Source organism: Petaurus breviceps, unplaced genomic scaffold, assembly GCF_028583685.1.
Source record: "Petaurus breviceps papuanus isolate PSGF00001 unplaced genomic scaffold, PetGlider_PUasm1.0 90919, whole genome shotgun sequence".
Taxonomy (NCBI): domain Eukaryota; kingdom Metazoa; phylum Chordata; class Mammalia; order Diprotodontia; family Petauridae; genus Petaurus; species Petaurus breviceps.
In genome coordinates, this window is record NW_027187378.1 from 10,885,945 (window position 1) to 10,905,072 (window position 19,128).

Below are 19,128 nucleotides of genomic sequence, written 5' to 3' on the forward strand. Positions count from 1 at the left end.
AGCTCAGATTTTTTTTTCCATTTATAATTTAGTGCATAGATTTTTCTTCTCTAGGTTAGCTTTATAAGTAGTATGGGTCTGATTTGGGTTAAGGAATGTTCTTGTTTGTTGAAACAAAATGTAGTTCATTAAACGTAGAAAAATCTGGAAGTCAGCTGGTTAGTGTCAGCTAACCTAAGAGAGAACATAGAAAAATCTGGAAGTCAGCTGGTTAGTGTCAGTCAACCAAGGGCCTTGGGCACCATCAGTCAGATCTCTAGAGCATGTTCAGAGAGGCTGATTTGAACCCAACTCAGCTGTTTTCCACTTTGCCATGTCTACCAGCTGAACTCTGTGCATGTTCAGTCCATGGAGGCCCTTGCTATTGGCTCAGTCTAAGTAACCAATTTTATCAGGTAAATTTTTTTCTTTTTTTGGCAAGAGAGCATTGTTATAAAAACAGACCTCCTCATTTTCTTTTTTTTTTTCTTTTAAGCTATTCACAAGTATTTGATATTGGTGTGTTCTGAAATAATTAAATATAATTGAATTGTAAATTAGATTGTAAAGTTGACTATATTACTCCTGGGCTCTCCTTACAGGGGAAACAAATCAACTCAACCCAAGCCCTGCAGGGTACCTGAGTCCTGTGAATGTTTGCATAAGCAGCAGCATTCCTTTCTGCTTCCAGCTGTTGCTATGTGTTGTAATGTCTCAGTTTCAGGTCTGATTTCTCACGTTTCGCTGCTACTTAAATACCTACACTTAAAAGAGTTTCTTAACCTACTGGTTTTCCCTAGAGGCTTTTTCATTTTAGTGTTGTTTTTCCCCCTGTCTTTTGGCAGACCTGCATGGGCAAGGATGTAACCCTTCACGTCTCAGCAAGCAACTCCGCTATGCTTCTGTACCAGAAATTTGGATTCAAGACTGAAGAATATGTCTTGGACTTTTATGACAAATATTATCCCTTGGAGAGTAAAGAGTGTAAACATGCATTTTTTCTGAGGCTGCGTCGATGAGCTAGACAGAATACATAGAATTCTCAGTGGAAAAATACTTAAGAAGTATGAAACTATGGAATACTACACAGCTTTCTGCTTTGATCCTTTTGTGACTAAGTTATGAAATCAGTGTGGTTATTGATGTTCCTGGTCAGCCTACTAGCACAAGCTGTGGTGCTTAGTGTGCTGCCTGACATGATCTTGAAGGAAGCCCCAAAGGCACCTAGCTGGGGCACTGAGATGAATGGAGTGCAGAGAGCCAGTCTGAGCTGCTTTTTGGAGAGGCTTGTAGACCAACACCTTGGGACACGTGGGTACACAAAACCGGACGGTGCAAAGAGCGCTGCTTCTGCTTTATGTGGTATACAATTTTTCTGTATTAATGTTGCATGGGACAGACTTCATAAAAACTTTTGGACAGTTCTAATTGTTAAAAGATCCTTCATGTTGAACTGAAATCCTCATAATTTCTCTGTGTAAAATTTCTCTATAATGCTAGTTGTACCCTCTGGGCCCAAGCAGAGTGAGTCTAATTCTTCTTCCTTCTTCTAAAGAAATGAAAACAACCATCTCTCATCAGTCAGACAGACAGACGCACACACATACACACACACATGTTCATCTTCTCCAGCCTAAATATCTTCAGTTCCTTCAAGCAGTCTTCATGTCATGGCTTCTTCAGGCCTCTCCTCAGCTTGGGCTCAGGATGGAAAGAAAAATATTTAGACTAATAATCATTGTTGAGCTAGAATTTGGTGGTTTTTAAAATTCAAATTAGGTAAAAATATGTAGGAGTTATACTGCAAAAATTGTCCTGTATTTCTAATAATGTCTAAGGAAATAAATTATGATGTTTGAATCAAGGGAATATTTGGAATTCTGATAACTTTCCCCAACATTGGATTGTTTTCACCTCTTACTACAGCCATTCAGTGGCACAGTTTATAGAGCACTGGTTTTAGAGTCAGGAAGGCTTGTGTTCAAATCCATACTCAAACACCTTCTCACTGAGTGACCCTGTACAATTCACTTAACCTCTGTGAGTCTTGTTTTTAAGGCCAGAGAAAATGTCAGGAATAATGCTGGAAGGGAAATGAAGGCAAGCCAAGCTTCATTAAGTAGAGACTTCTCCAGGAATGGAACAACAGGAAGAGAGGGACAGGCCTGAAAGAGGGACATACCAGGCCACAGGGGTGGGGCAGCAAGCTTCCCCAAGGCCAGAGGCCCAGGCACTGAGCAAGGTTCCAGGATGAGCCGACAATAAGAGGGGACATGGTTTTGAACTCCAGAAAGAGTCAGGAAGGAGGCCAGAAGGGCCATGAAAATGATCATAGCATCTGCCTCACAGTCATGAGGATCAAGTGAGATAACATGTTACAGGGCTTTGCAAATCCTAGAGTGCTGTATAAAGTGTTAGCTGTCATTATTATTACCACTATCAATGTGTGCTTTATGCAAAATAAGTTCAGTGTGCTTTGTAGGAATTTTAAGTACAGACTGGGATTTCTTTCCAGTTAGTTGTTCGTCATTATAGGCTCATATATTCTTCCTTTACAGACAAGGACACTTGAAACTTACCTTAAATTATTATTTGCCCAAGATTACAGGAAAGCTGGGGTTTGAATCCAGTGTTCTGACTCTAAATGTTGTAGTATCCTTCCCACTACACTACACCCTGCTATTCTCAAGATACCAATTCATTGGGGCGGCCAGGTGGCACAGCAAGTAAGAGCGCTGGCCCCGGCATCGGGAGACCCAGGATTGGTTCCGGCCTCAGATACTTAACACCCACACAAAATAACTGGCCGTGTAACCTTGAGCAAGTTACTTAACCCCGATTGCTTTTAAAAAAAAGATACTAATTCATCTACTTTGTTTTATAAAAGCCATAAAGGTTTCAGTAAAAAATACTCATGCAGGAGAACTTGCAGCTAAAGCTTCATTCAGTCTAGTCAGTACTGCTGAACCCAAGCAGATAAAGCACAAGGAGGAGGGGACACCAAAGTGGACTCCCAGCTTTAAAATCTCATTTCTAGAGGGGAAAAGCAATTCAGTTCCTACCTTGACCATGGAGTGACGCAGTAACAGTCTGCCCAGGCTGTGGTGGGACATTGAGGTCTGACCACTAAATTTGTTTTAAGGAATTATAGTAGTTATAAGGAGAAAGGTTCAGATTTCCTTTAAATGAAGAAATGACATTTTTACTTTCTCTGTTTAGCTCCTTCAACTTTTATTTTTTTGGAGGGGGAAGACTGGGCAATTGGGGTTAAGTGACTTGCCCAAGGTCACATGGCTAGTAAGTGTTAAGTCTCTGAAACCTGATTTGAACTCAGGTCCTCCGGACTCCAGGGCCAGTGCTCTATTCACTGTGCCACTTAGCTGCTGCTCCTTCAACTTGTAGAGCTCTTTGATTAACAAATTAGATTGCAATCTATTTGATCGTGATTGGGGGTTTTATGTTTTCTAAATGTGAACGCCTACCTTTAACTGTGATATATAACATGTCATGCCTATGCTTGCTACAAAGAACAGATGAAATTTTCCTCTCATCTTGTGCAGAGGAATTACCTGAAGATAGTTATCATTGCCTTAATTGTCTACATTTTTAAAGCAGTTGTTTGGTGTGAGTAGTTATGTGTGTTTATGTGTATATGTATGTATATGTTGTGTATGGGTGCATGTGTTTACCTGTAAGTAAAGTTGTTTTTTTTTAAGCTCTCAGCAAGGAGAGGCAGTTAAAACGTTTTATAGCATAGTGCTTCGCCCTTAGGCAGTCAATAAATACTCAGTTATAACCTCTAAACTTTTGCTGTTTATGAAAATATGGAATTTACTGTGCTCTAGGAAAAAAAAACAAATCTGTCTTTTAAAGTTAAAATAAAGCCCTTTCCCTGCCCCACTTCCATCATAGAGGTTTCATAGTTTTCCCAGCATTTGTCATTTCTTTGTGCCTTTTTTTTTTTTTTGGAGAACAGTGTACAGCATATATTAGTTTAATAAATGTTTGGTGATTGACTGATAGAGATGCTTTTACTGATAGTTTGGAGATGACAGATTAAATTGCTTGTTATGCTGTAAAATCATGCTCATATTTACATACTTCTTTTTTCTTAAAAGAGCCCTTAAAAGCCTATAAAACAACTGGATATTTCAGAAAAATCTATGAAGATGCTATTTGAGTTTATTGTAAGCAAGATTCATTTTCTCTGTAAGCTAATTATTACTTTAAATTGTATGGCTCTATATGTTGGTGCCAAGGTTAGGATTGAGTGTGAACCATGACCCAAAAGCCAGTGTGTGAAAGGGAAGGTTGGTCTGGGTCTGTCCTAAATGGGGAGCAGTATAGGCTATTGTCACATCAATTCCCATGAAGTCTTGCCAAAGTTGCACTGCTGCATGATTTTCTCCATCATATCCCTGTACACATGTCTGGGGAACAGGCTATGAATATTCCAGATTCATGTTAGAAATTCGGCTCTTGGACTGCTGTTGCTAGAGATACGTCCAAAGAAATGTAAATGACTAAAGATCAGTGTCCACCTTCACATGAAAAAATGAAGTACCTACAGGTTATACTTCTGGAAATGCACTTAACAAGCACCCTAAATGAGTTAAATAAGGTACTTCTTAAGGCCTGTGGGAACCACCCCAGGTTTTTGTATCCTGATAGAATCCCGGGACTTATTCAAAGGATGGTATCAAATTGAGAATGTTACTTTTTCAGTGATAGAACTTTTCTATCAAATGGTATAGTTTTGTTTTTTTCAACCACAGATAGCTTACATGAAAAATGCCCACAGGGGGCGGCTAGGTGGCGCAGTGAGTAAAGCGCTGGACCCGGAGTCAGGACAACCTGAGTTCGGTTCTGACCTCAGACACAACACCCACACACACACAAAAAAAAACTAGCCGTGTAACCTTGGGCAAGTTACTTAACCCCAGTTGCCCTCCAAAAGGCAAAAAAAAAAAAAGAAAAATGCCCATGGGACTGAAGGCCCTCTATAGGGAGGCTGGGTTGAGGGAGAATAGCTGCTCCTGCCATGTTGTCAAAGGAGTGTTTTCACAACAGTTTCCTTGGGTCTGGATGTGTTTGTGCTGACCAATTGTCACTTCACTAAAAGCCCACATCTGTGGCAGGCTGGGATCCCAATGGGAGTCATGTGCCAGAGATCTGTGAGGGTTGGGATCAGGGCAGAAACATGCCCTTGAAGCATGGCACTGTTGGAGAAAGCACCAGCAGGAGTCATCTAGTTCAGCTATTCCCTACAAAAAGAGTTATGGAAATGCTCTCTCTCCCACCTCACACAAAAAATCCATATGAGTTTCAGGAAAAAGTATGGAGGAAAGCCTACTCTACTCTATAAATAATAGCATTCTAAGGAACTTCCAGTGAATTTAGAAAATAAGCCTAGAACTAACAAGGAAGAGGGAAAAATTGAAGAGCCAAGAAAACAAAGTTCAGCTCAAGGGCCGCTTCCCTTGTGGCTTTGTAACATTTCCCCATTTGCTAGTGCCTTCCCTCATTAGCTTTTATTTGTTTTACATGTACTTAGGTGTGTATGTCTCTGTGGATAAGGCTAAGTTCTTTGAGGAAGGAGACTTTTTATTTTCTACTTTGTAGGCTAGCAGGATACTACAAGGCATGGTGCTTAATTGCTGTACAAGGAAGCATAACCTAGCCTCCAAATCTTGACCAGAGAACCTCCGGTCCTACCTGTTATGGCTGTGTTTGTCTTTCATTTTGGAAGAGGGCAATTGACTCAGATTGGAGTGAGGGAGGACCATGCAAGATTATCAGCCTCACTCTCTTCCAGAGCCACCTGGACCCAGTCACCAGATAGTCACTTGGAACCTCTCAGTGCCACAGGCAAATTAGGGCTATAAGCTGCTGCCCACCTTGTATTTAGAAGCTTCTGATCTCTGGAACTGTGTGCTTTTGTTATAAGACACACATACACACACACACACACACACACACACACACACACACACTCCCAGTACCTGGCAACCTGGCATGATCCTAGGAACAATTGGTCCTCAATCACCAGGCCATTAAACCATCATGGCTCAACACCAAAGGACATGAAGTACTCTACAAATGGCACATTTGTGCTCAAAAGAAATTTTGGTTTGAATTTGATTTGAAAACAGAGGCCTGGAAGTAGAGTCATCTGCCAAGTGACTGACCCAGGGTGATAGAGGAAGGAACAGGGTTCATCTTTTCTGTCTTCTAGGTTCATGCTCAGGTTAGTCTTTGTTCTTGCCTAGTTAGGTGATGGTCAAGACCAAGAAGCTTTAATATAAGAATTTCCAGTAACTAAACCTCCTCAGCTGGGGTCCAGGACAGACCCAACTTAAGACTGGCTTATTCCACTTTCTCAGTAATAGTACTCTAAGGCAGTTCCAGTGAATTTAGAAAATGGGAGTGGGACTAACAAGAGAGAGGAGAAAGCTGAAGACCTGAGGAAAAAAAGCCAATTCAGAGTTCGCGTTTTGCCAAATTGCCTCTCACATTTAAATTAAAGATATAAGAACTGTCCAGTGGAAGATTTGGAACCCTGGAAAGCAAAGCTTCCTTTGAAGAGGATATCCTATGAAGGGTTTTGGAAAAGTGAGAATGTTTACTCAGTTTAGGAAATAATTTTGGCCTCAACTGTGACCTGTCATGTTTATTTTACTTACCTATACTATGCTTGCAGGCTCAGTAGAGATGTGGCAGCAAATGTGGGTCAAAAACATTTGAATTTCATTAAAACACACACACACCAGAGCACAGAAGATTCCACATGGAATCATGACTTCATTTCATACTGCTTACTTTTTTTTTTTTGCCTTTTTGGAGGGGGGAAGGCAGGGCAATTGGGGTTAAGTGACTTGCCCAAGGTCACACAGCTAGTAAGGGTTAGGTGTCTGAGGCTGAATTTGCACTCTGGTCCTCCTGACTCCAGGGCCAGTGCTCTATTCATTTCCCCACCTAGCTGCCCCATACTGCTTACTTTTTAAATGATATAGTATGAACTTATGAATCTTATAAACTGCATTTAAAAGAAATGTTATGATTATTGTTTGGGGGTGTCACAATTTTTAAAATTTTTATTTTATTTTTTAATTTATGAAAATAAAGAAGCATTTCCATAACAGTAAAATTTTTTTAAAAATGCGCTGTTACTAACCTTCCAACCCCTCTCTCCCTAATTAAAAACCAAGAGAAAAAAAAAACTTCTGAAAAATAAACAGTCAAGCAAAATGAATCTACACTGTGGTCACATTAAAAAATTTGCCCCTGTACCTTGTGTCCACCAGTTGTCACGCAGGGGATAATTGGACACTGCATTGATCAGAATTCTTAAATCTTTCAAGGTTATTTTCTCTTTCTAATGTTTCTGCCCTTGAATCTCTTTCATATGAATCTCTTTCATAATTTCTCGTGTAATAATCCATTACATTCATATTCCACAATTTGTTTAGATGTTGCTCAGTTGTCTAAGAGACCATTTTAGACACCCTTTTAGAATCTAGCTCTTTGTTTTTCTTTCATCCCTTTTTAGTCCACTCTTCAGGATCAAGAAGTTTGTTTTGGTTGGGACTATTTTTTTCTTAATATTATCTTCTTTCTTAATCCTCACCCCTGTATCAGCAATGCCATATTCACAATGCCTATGGAGATTACAGATATGCTGATATAATTATCCATCACAAAATATGTCATGCTTGCCATATGGGGGAATAAGCTAGAAAATTTATTGAGATACCAAAAGACTGAGTCCCAAAACCAGAAAGTGAAAGCCATCAGAGTAGTTATGACATTGGCACAGGTAGATAAAGTAGAAAGCACCCACATTTTTAAGCCTTTAAAACAGAACAGGGTACCTCAGGCAAAGGTCCTCCTCTCCCCACTCACAGCAACCACCCAGCATCCCGGAAGCACGCTCCCAGCAGCTCTGGCCCCTGGCAGTCCTCAGCAGGAGTCCTTAGCAGAAATTCTGGCTGACTCAAAAAGGGCTTCACGCTGCCACCGCCACCACTAGCCACCGCAGGAGCTCCAGCTTGGCTTCCGCTTCCTCTTGCTCCGCCCCTTCCTGCTACGGCAGCAAGTCCAATGGGGCATGGAAGATTTTTAAATCCCATAACCCTTACATTCGGCCCCAAGATCTTTCATGTCCCTTACTTGGCAAAAATACAGTAGGAATAACTGGTGTCAACAAAATTTCACAACAATATAACAAGAATAGCACACAATAAACACAGAAAACCATATTTTAGGGTGGGGCTTGAGCACAAGCTCCCCATCATTCCCCCCACCCCGAACAAATGGGGCCCCAAAATCTTGTGGTAAGGGGTGAAGATCTCTTCTTCTATGGCTTCTTGCTGCTGAAATCGGATGTAGAGCTGTCCCTGTCCTAAGGGGTCCCATTTGAGAGGTCAGTTCTTAATATGCTTGATGCCAGGTCCAAGGGTGACACATCACAGTTGCAGACAATGGGTGACATCCAGCTTAAGCTATCAGGCATCTACAGATGGAGGGTACCAAGCCTGTGGAAACAAATCTAGCAAACAAGGTGAACAGACAAAAAATCACGAAGAAGCAAAGAGACAATAACCAGACTATTGTAGCCTCACTCACGGTAGAATAAATGAGTTAAGGGTACAATTTTGTAATCATCTTCTCCAGAATAAACAATAGTTACAGTGTTTTCCCTCCCATATGCTATAATCTCTGCAGCCTTTGGAACATCATCTGGCTTCCGTTTTACCCATACTTTAGCTCCTGATTTTATTCTATCAGTAGAACCAAATCCTTCAGTTCCTGTGACAGTTATTTTGGAAGGAGGGTCAGTTTTTACAAGTGGTATTGTTTTACAAGGAACGATAATCACTTGAACTATCCTATCATTTTTGTGAATCTGTATGGGCCCTTCACCTAAATTCTGGAATGTTACAACAATTTCTCCTTGATAATTAGAATCTGTTACTCCAGCCAATACATGTATTCCTTGAGCTGCTAATCCTGATTTGGGTAAAATCTGTCCAAAGTGATTTTTAGGGATTCTTATGCATATCCCAGTGGAGATTTTTCTTATTTCTTTTCTGTCCAACCAAAAGTCCTCTAAACAATGTAAATCATACCCCACCGAACCAGGTGGTCCTGGGTACGGTGCTGGGACATCTGTTTTGCCTCAGTGGTTCTCCTGTCTTCTTCTTCTTATGGGGAGAGCTTCTACATTAGAAGACTCCTCATCTAACCTTGCTCCATTCTCCTCACACACATTCTCCTGGAAGCTGTCAGGGCAACTCTGCCCAGCCTGTACAAAAGCTGCATGCACATTCGTTCTGCTAGTTTTTTGCTTCCTTTTAGCTACATGAACAGTAGCTTGCTCCTGGATCACATGAGTCCCTCCAGTTTGCTCTTCTCAGTGCTGTGACACAGAAGAATCCAAAGGCAAACCAGCTGACTCCCTAGCCATCCGAGCTCTTTCCTTCAGCAGCTTATCCCTACTTTTACACATAAGGCGATAACTTGTTAGCAGCACCCAGCCTCTCCTGCACACTCCTGCCAGTTCTTTGCCTGGTTCTATGGGTATTGCTTTCAAACATCTTTCCAAATCTCCAGGTTCTCCCTCTTTTAGCCTTGGTTCCCAGTTTTCACAGGGCCCTGTGCTTTTAGCCCATTCTCTGGCTAGAGAGGAATAAGGCAAATCCTCCCATCCTGGAATAGCCATTTCTCCCTCTAAAGCCCCACTGCTTCCAAATAGAGGCCTGACATTTTGCGATCCCATCCTGGTCGCCAAATGTATCAGCAATGCCATATTCACAATGCCTATGGAGATTACAGATATGCTGATATAATTATCCATCACAAAATATATCATGCTTGCCATATGGGGGAATAAGCTAGAAAATTTATTAAGATACCAAAAGACTGAGTCCCAAAACCAGAAAGTGAAAGCCATCAGAGTAGTTATGACATTGGCACAGGTAGATAAAGTAGAAAGCACCCACATTTTTAAGCCTTTAAAACAGAACAGGGTACCTCAGGCAAAGGTCCTCCTCTCCCCACTCACAGCAACCACCCAGCGTCCCGGAAGCACGCTCCCAGAAGCTCTGGCCCCTGGCAGTCCTCAGCAGGAGTCCTTAGCAGAAATTCTGGCTGACTCAAAAAGGGCTTCACGCTGCCGCTGCCACTGCCTCTGCTGCTGCTGCCACCGCCACCGCCACCGCTAGCCACCGCTATCCACTGCTGGAGCTCCGGCTTGGCTTCCGCTTCCTCTTGCTCTGCCCCTTCCTGCTACGTCAGCAAGTCCAATGGGGCATGGAAGATCTTTAAATCCCATAACCCTTACAACCCCCCCCCACAACACACCCCTCCCTCTCTACACACACACCTGATTGTTTCTTTGTTGAGTTTTGTTGTATTTCTACATCAAACTTTGTGTGTTCACCCATCCTTTGTCCATTTCAGATGAGTGAGTTTCATCTGATGCTGATGCTCATTCCCCCCATTCCTTCCTCCATGTTTGTATTCTCTTTATGCATCCCCAATACCCTGATGACTGGAGGAGTGAGTGAGGCTGATGACTTTGCCCAGCTCTGCCTCAATTAAATCCAGTTGACTTACAAGTCAAGACATCACCCTCCTAATGTCATTGGTCCTCTTTGAGAATGAAGTACAAATAACAATAACAATTATTCTCAGGAAAAGAGTTCCCTGGGAGGAAAGATAAGAGATATTTTATATATCTACATAGATAGATATACACATATATCTGTGTGTGTGTGTGTGTGTGTGTGTGTGTGTGTGTGTGTGTTGAATGTCCATGAGTGCCCAGAACCAGTAGGGATGTGTTGTTGATTGTTTTAAAAGGGTGAGGAGACAAGAGTGAGATACTCTAGCTTCCTCTAACTCTAGTAGTATCAGGAGGGGCCAGCTTTCCCATAATCCTTTTCTGTGTCAGATTTCTTCTCTGAAGGAGAGCAATGGGCAAGGGATGAGCTGAATGGTTCATAAGTTTGGACCATGAGGCCCCAGTACAAGTAGAAAGCCCCAAATATGTTGAATTCCAGTAGCTTCTTGGTCCGGAGGTATCATCAATGTCCAACCTTGCCCTACTAAATTTCTTTGACAGGTTTCTCCTCACTATGGAAGAGAAGATAGGAGTGTTTTATATAACATATGGCCGAGTGTCACCATAACTAGTAGGGATTTTCAACCAGAACAAATTGTTCTAGCTTCTAACTCCAGTAGTACCATCAGGGGAGAGCCTTGCTATAAATGATTTAATGTAAGGATTATATTGGATTCTGAACTGATAGAATTTGATTGATGGCAGGGTAAAATTTCAGTCTTAGTGCTTCAAAAAACACTAAGTTAAAATATGGTGCCTCATGTAAGTTGGGTGCATTGGGTGCTGCACAGTCACTTATATTAAGAATATGAATGAGGGGCTATATACAGGCTCTTAATTTAATTTTTCAATGAACAGAAATTTCTTTTCTCTGCCTCCTTCCCCCCATATTCAAAAGAAATACAAAAACCTTGTAACAAATATGCATATGTAAGCAAAAAAACTTGCCACATTGTCCATGTCCAAAAATGTATGTCTCATCCTGCAGTTGGGGGGATGGAGGGGTGTTTGGATTCAGAAAGACCTAAATTCAAATCCGGATTCAGATATTTAGTACTTGTGTGATCCTGGGTAAATCATGTAATCTGCTTCAATTTCCTCAACTGTTAAAATGGGGATAATAATAGTACCTACTTCACAGGGTTGTTGTGAACATCAAATGCGATATTTGTAAAGTGTCTGGCATGTATTAGGCATTTAATAAATACTTGTCAATCAACTGAAAGGCAAGCCTACCCATTATTATTATATGTCATAATTATGAAAATTATGTTATTTAATCAATAAATATATGTGCATATTATATTTATTGTATGTTTAAGATTTGTTTGTTATAAAACAAATTCTTAATTTTGTTCTAATGACATGATCCAAAAATCAGTTGTGTTGATTCGTTTAACAAAAATGTGAGCAGTGTGTGACAATTTTTTGTTACCAAGCACATTTGCTAAATGAATAAATGAAAACGGCACACAGTATAGCTGTTCTGTAGCAAAAGGTGGGGCAGTAGATAGAGGACTGATATTGGTGTCAGGAAAATGAAAATTAAGCATTCTGCTTCTGATACAAACTATGGCTTTGTGATCTGGGGCAAGTGATTTCTCTCAGTGCCCTGGCCAACTCTCTGAAATTACAAATTATTGATGAGTTACTGATGTCTTTCAGTGGAGGGACATTCCACATCTGGAGTACCCACCCCTACACCAACCAGAAAAATCACAACTCACATTTACATATAGTATAAGAACTTCTTTTACAATAACCCTATGAGGTAGCTACTTCAAGTATTATTCCCATTTAATTATTATTCCCATTTACAGATAAGAAGACTGTGGTTCGGGGGGCGGCTAGGTGGCACAGTGAGTAGAGCATCAGCCCTGGAGTCAGGAGGACCTGAGTTCAAATGCCACCTCAGACACTTAACACAAAAACTAGCCATGTGACCTTGGGCAAGTCACTTAACCCAACTGCCCCTCCAAAAAAAAAAAAAAAACAGAAGAGGCTCTAATGTAATCACCCAACAATCCACTTTTTCAAGAGCTAGACACTAGAGGTATGTATATTCTGAGCTGGGCCTGACTTAGACCAGTCACCTGGTGGTTTAAGTCTGATATTGAAATGAGGCAATCACGTATCCATTCAGCAGTTAACAAAATCTCTACTTGACCATAGCAAAGAAAGGCTTTTCAACAAGGACTTGATCAAGGACGCCTTAAATTGATTTCAGCTGATTGAAATTCCTCTCTCTCTGACATGTCCATCATGGTTCACCAGCCAAACATCAACGGGCACATGGAATGATTATCACTGCCTTCTAGAAGGGAGTCAAAAAGGAAAAAGCTAAACGGTAATGACCAAGAGAAAGCTGCCCAGTGAAAGAATGCTGAGTTCAAGGAACAGGTCATTTTGGTCACATGATGGGTGCAGTTAGGGGCAGTAAGGTGAAGTTTGGAAAAATAAACTATGAAGGGCTTTAAATTTTGAGCCAAGGAGTTTGTGATTTATTTTAGAGGCAATGGACAGAGCCTAAAGGTTCTTGAGTGGGAGGAATGTAAGGTCAGGCTCACCAGTCCTATTCTCAGGTTCCACTGGGCTAGGGACAATGACCTCAAGAAGTAAAGGTTCTCAAAGTACACCAGGCCCTCCATGTTAGGAGGGAGACACCTCCTCAGCAGAGTTGTATTTGTGACTCCAGTGAACTACACACGGTGTACCTCGTAAAAAATGGTCCCCAGCCTGAGTAGTCAGGGAATCAGAAATTTCAGTACATCCAGACCCTATTTGAATGGCCCAAGGCTGTGCAGAACCAGATTCACTTTAGTTTACAATATAGCTGCTTGGTTTTTGTGGCTAGAACAGTTGTTGTATCTAGCCTCAGGTAGTTTCACCAAGGTAATAGTTGAATCTTGCCTCTTTTCTTTTTCTCCTCCCAGATAATGGGTGTGTCAAGGGATGTTGAGAGAAGTGAAATCATAGCCCCAGAAAACCAGAGAACCCACTTGGTGAGTTCTCAGCAGAGTACAGCATGCTTTTGATTTTTTTTAAAAGAGAGAATTAGGAGCTTTTCAAAAATGCCTGTCAGTATTAATCAATCATTTTAAAAAGAGAACTTTGTTTGTTTCTTAAATACAGCAAAAACTAGAAAAATAGAATATGTTATGAAAGTGTTGAAACTAATCTCTCCAGGGTTACTAATGATCCCCTAATTGACAGATACAATGGCCTTTTCTCAATTTTCATCCTTCTTGCCATCTCTCCAAACTCTGATATCATAATTACCTCATGAACCTGAATGTTCTTTCCTCTCTGGGTTTTCCTGCGTTCTCTTGGTTCTCTTCCTGTCTGTCTCATTGCTCCTTCTTATTCTCTTTTGATGGATCTTCCATAACATGCCTGAACTCTGTTTCCCCAGGGTCCCCCCAGGATCTTGGGCTCATTTCTCTTTTTTTTTCTCTAAACTTTCTCACATTCAATGATCTCTTCAGTTCCCAGAAGTTCAGTGATTATCTTTGTGCAGATGATTCACTGGAGGAAAAAGTACTAAGCTTGACATTAAGACTCCTGGGTTCAAGTCCCAAGCGTAGGGGCATATCTGATAGTCCAAAGGACTTTGTGGAAGGCAGGTTGGATATTTCTCTTTCTTCCTGTTTTCCCCTACCTTCATCTCCATTAGGAGTGAAGTTTAGTAGAAGAGCAAGAGATACTACTTTCTGTAGTCTGATTCTTCATTCAGAGAGATGGAACACCCTCCAGATAGACACCTTGATGAAAGGCAGTGCCGAAGGATGGAAGCAGCTTTGAAGAATAAGACCTCTAAGAGCAAAGAAGAGAGCAGGCTATGGATTCAGGAGATTTGACCATGAAAATCTATGTTTTATTTTAATTAATTAATTTTTTCCAAATTTATTTATTTACTTTTAGTTTTCAACATTCATTTCCACAAGATTTTGAGTTACAAATTTTTCTCCCCATCTTTCCCCTACCCAAAATAGTGAGCCTACTGAATACCCCTTCCCCCAATCTCTTCTCTCTTATATCCTCCCTCACCTCCCCCCAGATGGATTTCTATACCCCAGTGCCTGTATATCTTATTTCCCAGTTGCATGTAAAAAGCAATTTTTTTAAGCATATGTTTTTTAAAACTGAATTCCAGATTTTTTCCCTTGTACTTTCCTCACCCACCCCCACTGGGAAGATAAGCAATTCAATATAGGTTGTACATGTGTAGTTATGCAAAACATTTCCATAATAGTTACATTGTGAAAGACTAATAATTCCCTCCATTCTATCCCATCCCCCACTTATTCTAATTTTCTCCTTTAACCCTGTCCCTTTTCAAAAGTGTTATTTCTAACTACCCTCTCCCCCAATCTGCCCTCCCTTCTATCATCCTCCCTCTTATTCCCTTCCCCCCTATTTTTCTATAGGATAAGATACCCGGTTGAGTGTGTATATTATTCCCTCCTTAAGCCAAATTCAATGAGAGTTAGGTTGACCTATTCCCTTTCACCTTTCTGCTCTTCCCTTCCATTGTAACAGTTTTCTCTTACCTCTTTTTATGAGATAATTTACCCTAATTTATCTCTTCCTTTCTCCTTCTGCCAATATATTCCTCTCACCTCTTCATTTTGTTTTTTTTTAATATCATTTCTTCATATTCAACTTATCCTTTGCCCTCTGTCTATGTATACATGTGCACACATATGCCCACACTCACATATATATTTATACACACACCCTCCTATACATACATATGTGTATGTATACATATATATTCCCTGCAACTATCCTCATACTGAGAAAAGTCTTATGAGATACAATTATTATTTTTCTCTGTAAGAATGTAAATAGTTCAACTTTAATAAGTTCCTTATGATTTCTTTTTCCTGTTTACCTTCTCATGCTTCTCTTGCTTCTCATAGTTGAAAGTCAAATTTTCTATTCAGTTCTGTTTTTTTCATCAAGAATACATGAAGGTCGGGGCGGCTAGGTGGTGCAATGAGTAAAGTGCTGGCCCCAGAGTCAGGAGGACCGGAGTTCAGTTCTGGCCTCAGACACTTAACACCCAGACAAAAAAACTAGCCATGTAACCTTGGGCAAGTTACTTAACCCCAATTGCTCTCCAAAAAGGCAAAAAAAAAAAAAAAAAAAGAAGAAAGAATGCATGAAGGTGGAGTCAAGATGGTGGAGTAGAAACAGGACCTCCTCAGGGCTCCGGCTCCTACCACCTCCAATTCATGTAAAAGGGGACTCTGAACAAACTTTGGAGCTACAGAACCCACAAAATGCCACAGATAAGCTAACCTCTTGCTGAGGACAGCCTGACAGGCCTGCAGGAATTGGCCAGTGCAGCACTCTGGTAGCAGAGCCCCGCTGCTCATGAGCCAGAGGTTTTAGCCTACCCCCAGCTGCAGGGACTCCAGATCACCAGCAGCTGTGGCAGTCGAGAATTATCAACACACAGATGCTAAGGACAAAGTGAGAGGTCAGTGCAGGGAGGACTTTGGGACCCAGTAGTTGGGAGTGCATCAACTTTTGCCCCCGGGCGAGAAGACGCTGAGGGCTGCAGCACAGCCGCCCCCACATGGCATCTTCAGCTCCTGGCCTGCAGAGTATAGGGGGACTAAGCAACCAGTCTGAGGGGTAATCATTATTGCTTTAACCTTCTATCTGGATTGTGGTCTAGGGTAGAGGTCCTGGGGTGTGTGACCAGCTTGCCAGAGCATGTGGAGGCTTCATAGAGGGCACCCAACTAATACCTCTAGCAGCTAAGAAAACCCCAGCATTTGATACGAAGCTCCCCTTTCTGGTAGCAGAGTCCTACTGTGGCAAAAAGCCCAAAAGCCAAGTAATTGAGTGGCAACATGACCAGGCAAAGGAAGCAAACCAAGCAAAGCAATCCAACATTACACTCCTATTTTGTGGACAAAAAGGATCAAAGCATGGAACAGGAAGAAGATAGTGAAGTCAGAACTCCTGCACCAAAAACTTCCAAGAAAAATACGAGCTGCTTACAGGCCACAGGGGACCTTAAGAAGCAGATAAGAGAAGTGGAAGAAAAATTGGGAAGAGAAATGAGAACAATGCAAGAAAATTACGAAATGAGAGTCAACAACCCGACTGAAGAAAATACACATTAAATAATAGACTAACTCAAATGGCGAAAGAGGGTCAAAAAGGCAATAAGGAGAAGAATGCCTTAAAAAGCCGAATTTGCAAATGGAAAAAGAATCTCAAAAGCTCACTGAGGAGAATCATTCCTTCAGAATTAGATTGGAGCAAATGGAAGCTAGTGGCTTTATGAGAAATCAAGATGCTGTTAAACAGATCCAAACAAATGAAAGAATAGAAGGCAATGTGAAATGTCTCAATGGATAAACCACTGACCTGGAAAATAGATCCAGGAAAGATAATTTTAAAATTATTGGACTACCTGAAAGCCATGATCAAAGAAAGAACATAGAAATCATCCTCCAAGAAATTATCAAGGAAAAGTGCCCTGATGTTTTAGAATCAGAGAGCAAAATAGAGGTTGAAAGAATCCACCTATCACTGTCTGAAAAAGATCCCAAAAAGAAAACTCCTAGGAATATTATAGCCAGGTTCTGAAATTCCCAGATCAAGGAGAGAATATTACAAGCAGCCAGGAAGAAATAATTTGAATATTGTTGAAACACAATCAGGATAACTCAGGATCTGGTAGCTTCTACACTGAGGGATTGAAGGGCTTGGAATATGATATTCCAGAGGTCAGAGGAGCTGGGATTACAACCAAGAGTCACCTACCCAGCAAAACTGAGTATCATGTTTCAGGGGAAAATATGGTCATTCAGTGGAATAGAAGACTTTCAAGCATTCTTGATGAAAAAAAACCAGAGTTGAATAAAAAATTTGACATTCAGATACAAGAAGCAAGAGAAGCATGAGAAGGTAAACAGGGAAAAGAAATCATAAGGAACTTATCAAAGTTGAACTATTAACATTCCTACATGGAAAAACGATAATTGTAATTTATGAAACTTTTCTCAGTATGAAAATAGTTGAAGGGATTAGAAATATATATATATATATATATCAGATGGTATACGGGTGTATGAATACATATGTGAATGTGTGTATATATGTTTACAGGTACACATAGATAGAGTGCACAGGACAAGTTTAACAGGAAGGGATGATACTTAAAAGGTGAAATTAAGAGGTGAGAGAGGAATATAATGAGAGGAGATTGGGAGAGACAGAATGGGGTAAACTATCTCATATAGAAGAGGTGAGAGAAAATGGTTACAATGGAGGGGAAGAATAGGAAGGCAAAAGGGAATGGGTCAACCTTATTCTCATTGAATTTGGCTCAGGGAGGGAATGACATACACACTAAATAGGGTATCTCACCCTACAGGAGAGTAGGGGGGAAGGGGATGAGAGGGAGGATGATGGAAGGGAGGGCAGGCTGGGGGGGGAGGGAAGGTGGAAGCACCCACTTTTGAAAAGGGACAGGATCAAAGCAGAGAATAGAACACGTGGGAGATGGGATAGGAGGGAGGGAAATATAGTCAGTCTTTTACAATATATCTACTATGGTAATGTTTTGCATTAGCTACACATGTACAACTTATACTGAATTGCTTATCCTCCCAGTAAGGGTGGGTGACAATGGAGGAAGGGAATGAATCTGGAATTCAAAGTTTAAAAATCAAATGTTTAAAATATATATTATTAATACTAATTTACATGTAATTGGGAAATAAGATATACAGGCACTGGGGCATAGAGATCCACCATGCCCTACTGGAAAAGTTGAAGGGGGTATGGGAGAAGATATGAGAGAGAGCAGATTGGAAGAGGGGGTATCTTGTGGGACTGCTATTTTGGGGCTGTGGGTAGGGGAAAAACAGGGAGAAAATATATAACTCAAAATCTGGCAGAAATGTATGATGTAAATCAGAAGTTAATAAGGCATTAAAAAAAAAAGAATGCATGAAAATCCTCTATTTCATTGAATGACCATATTTTTCCCTGAAGCATTATACTCAGTTTTGCTGGGTAGGTGATTCTTGGTTTTAATCCTAGTGCCTTTGACCTCCAGAATATCATATTCCAAACCCTTCTATCCATTAATGTAGAAGCTGCTAGGTCTTGTGTTACCCTGATTGTGTTTCCACAATACTCAAATTGTTTCTTCCTGAGTGCTTGCAATATTTTCTCCTTGACCTGGGAACTCTGGAATTTGGCTAGAATATTCCTAGGAGTGTTCTTTTAGGGATCTTTTTCAAGAGGCAGTCAGTGAATTCTTTCCATTTCTATTTTTCCCTCTGGTTCTAGAATATCAGAGAAATTTTGCTTGATAATTTGTTGAAAGATGATGTCTAGGCTCTTTTTTTGATCATGGCTTTCAGGTAGTCCAATGGCTTTTAAATTATCTCTCCTGGATCTATATTCCAGGTCATTGTTTTTTTGCAATGAGATATTTGACATTGACTTCTATTTTTTCATTTGTTTGGATCTGTTTTATAGTATTCTCATAA

The 19,128-nt window shown here is 40.7% G+C and overlaps 1 protein-coding gene across 2 annotated transcripts in view; it reads left to right on the forward strand.

Annotated features, from left to right (window-relative positions):
* The window catches only part of KAT14 (lysine acetyltransferase 14), a 66,254-nt gene that overhangs the window by 38,576 nt on the left and 8,550 nt on the right, over positions 1 to 19,128 (forward strand). Inside the window, exon 10 of one of the 2 annotated variants that reach the window (XR_011165962.1) lies at positions 825 to 1,341. Coding sequence is in view for 1 of the 2 variants with exons in the window: in XM_069075469.1 (XP_068931570.1) it covers positions 825 to 998 (174 nt within the window). In the remaining variant the exon portion in view is untranslated. Of the gene's footprint in view, positions 1 to 824; positions 4,144 to 19,128 lie in introns of those variants that run through there. The other variant, XM_069075469.1, reaches the window with a different exon arrangement.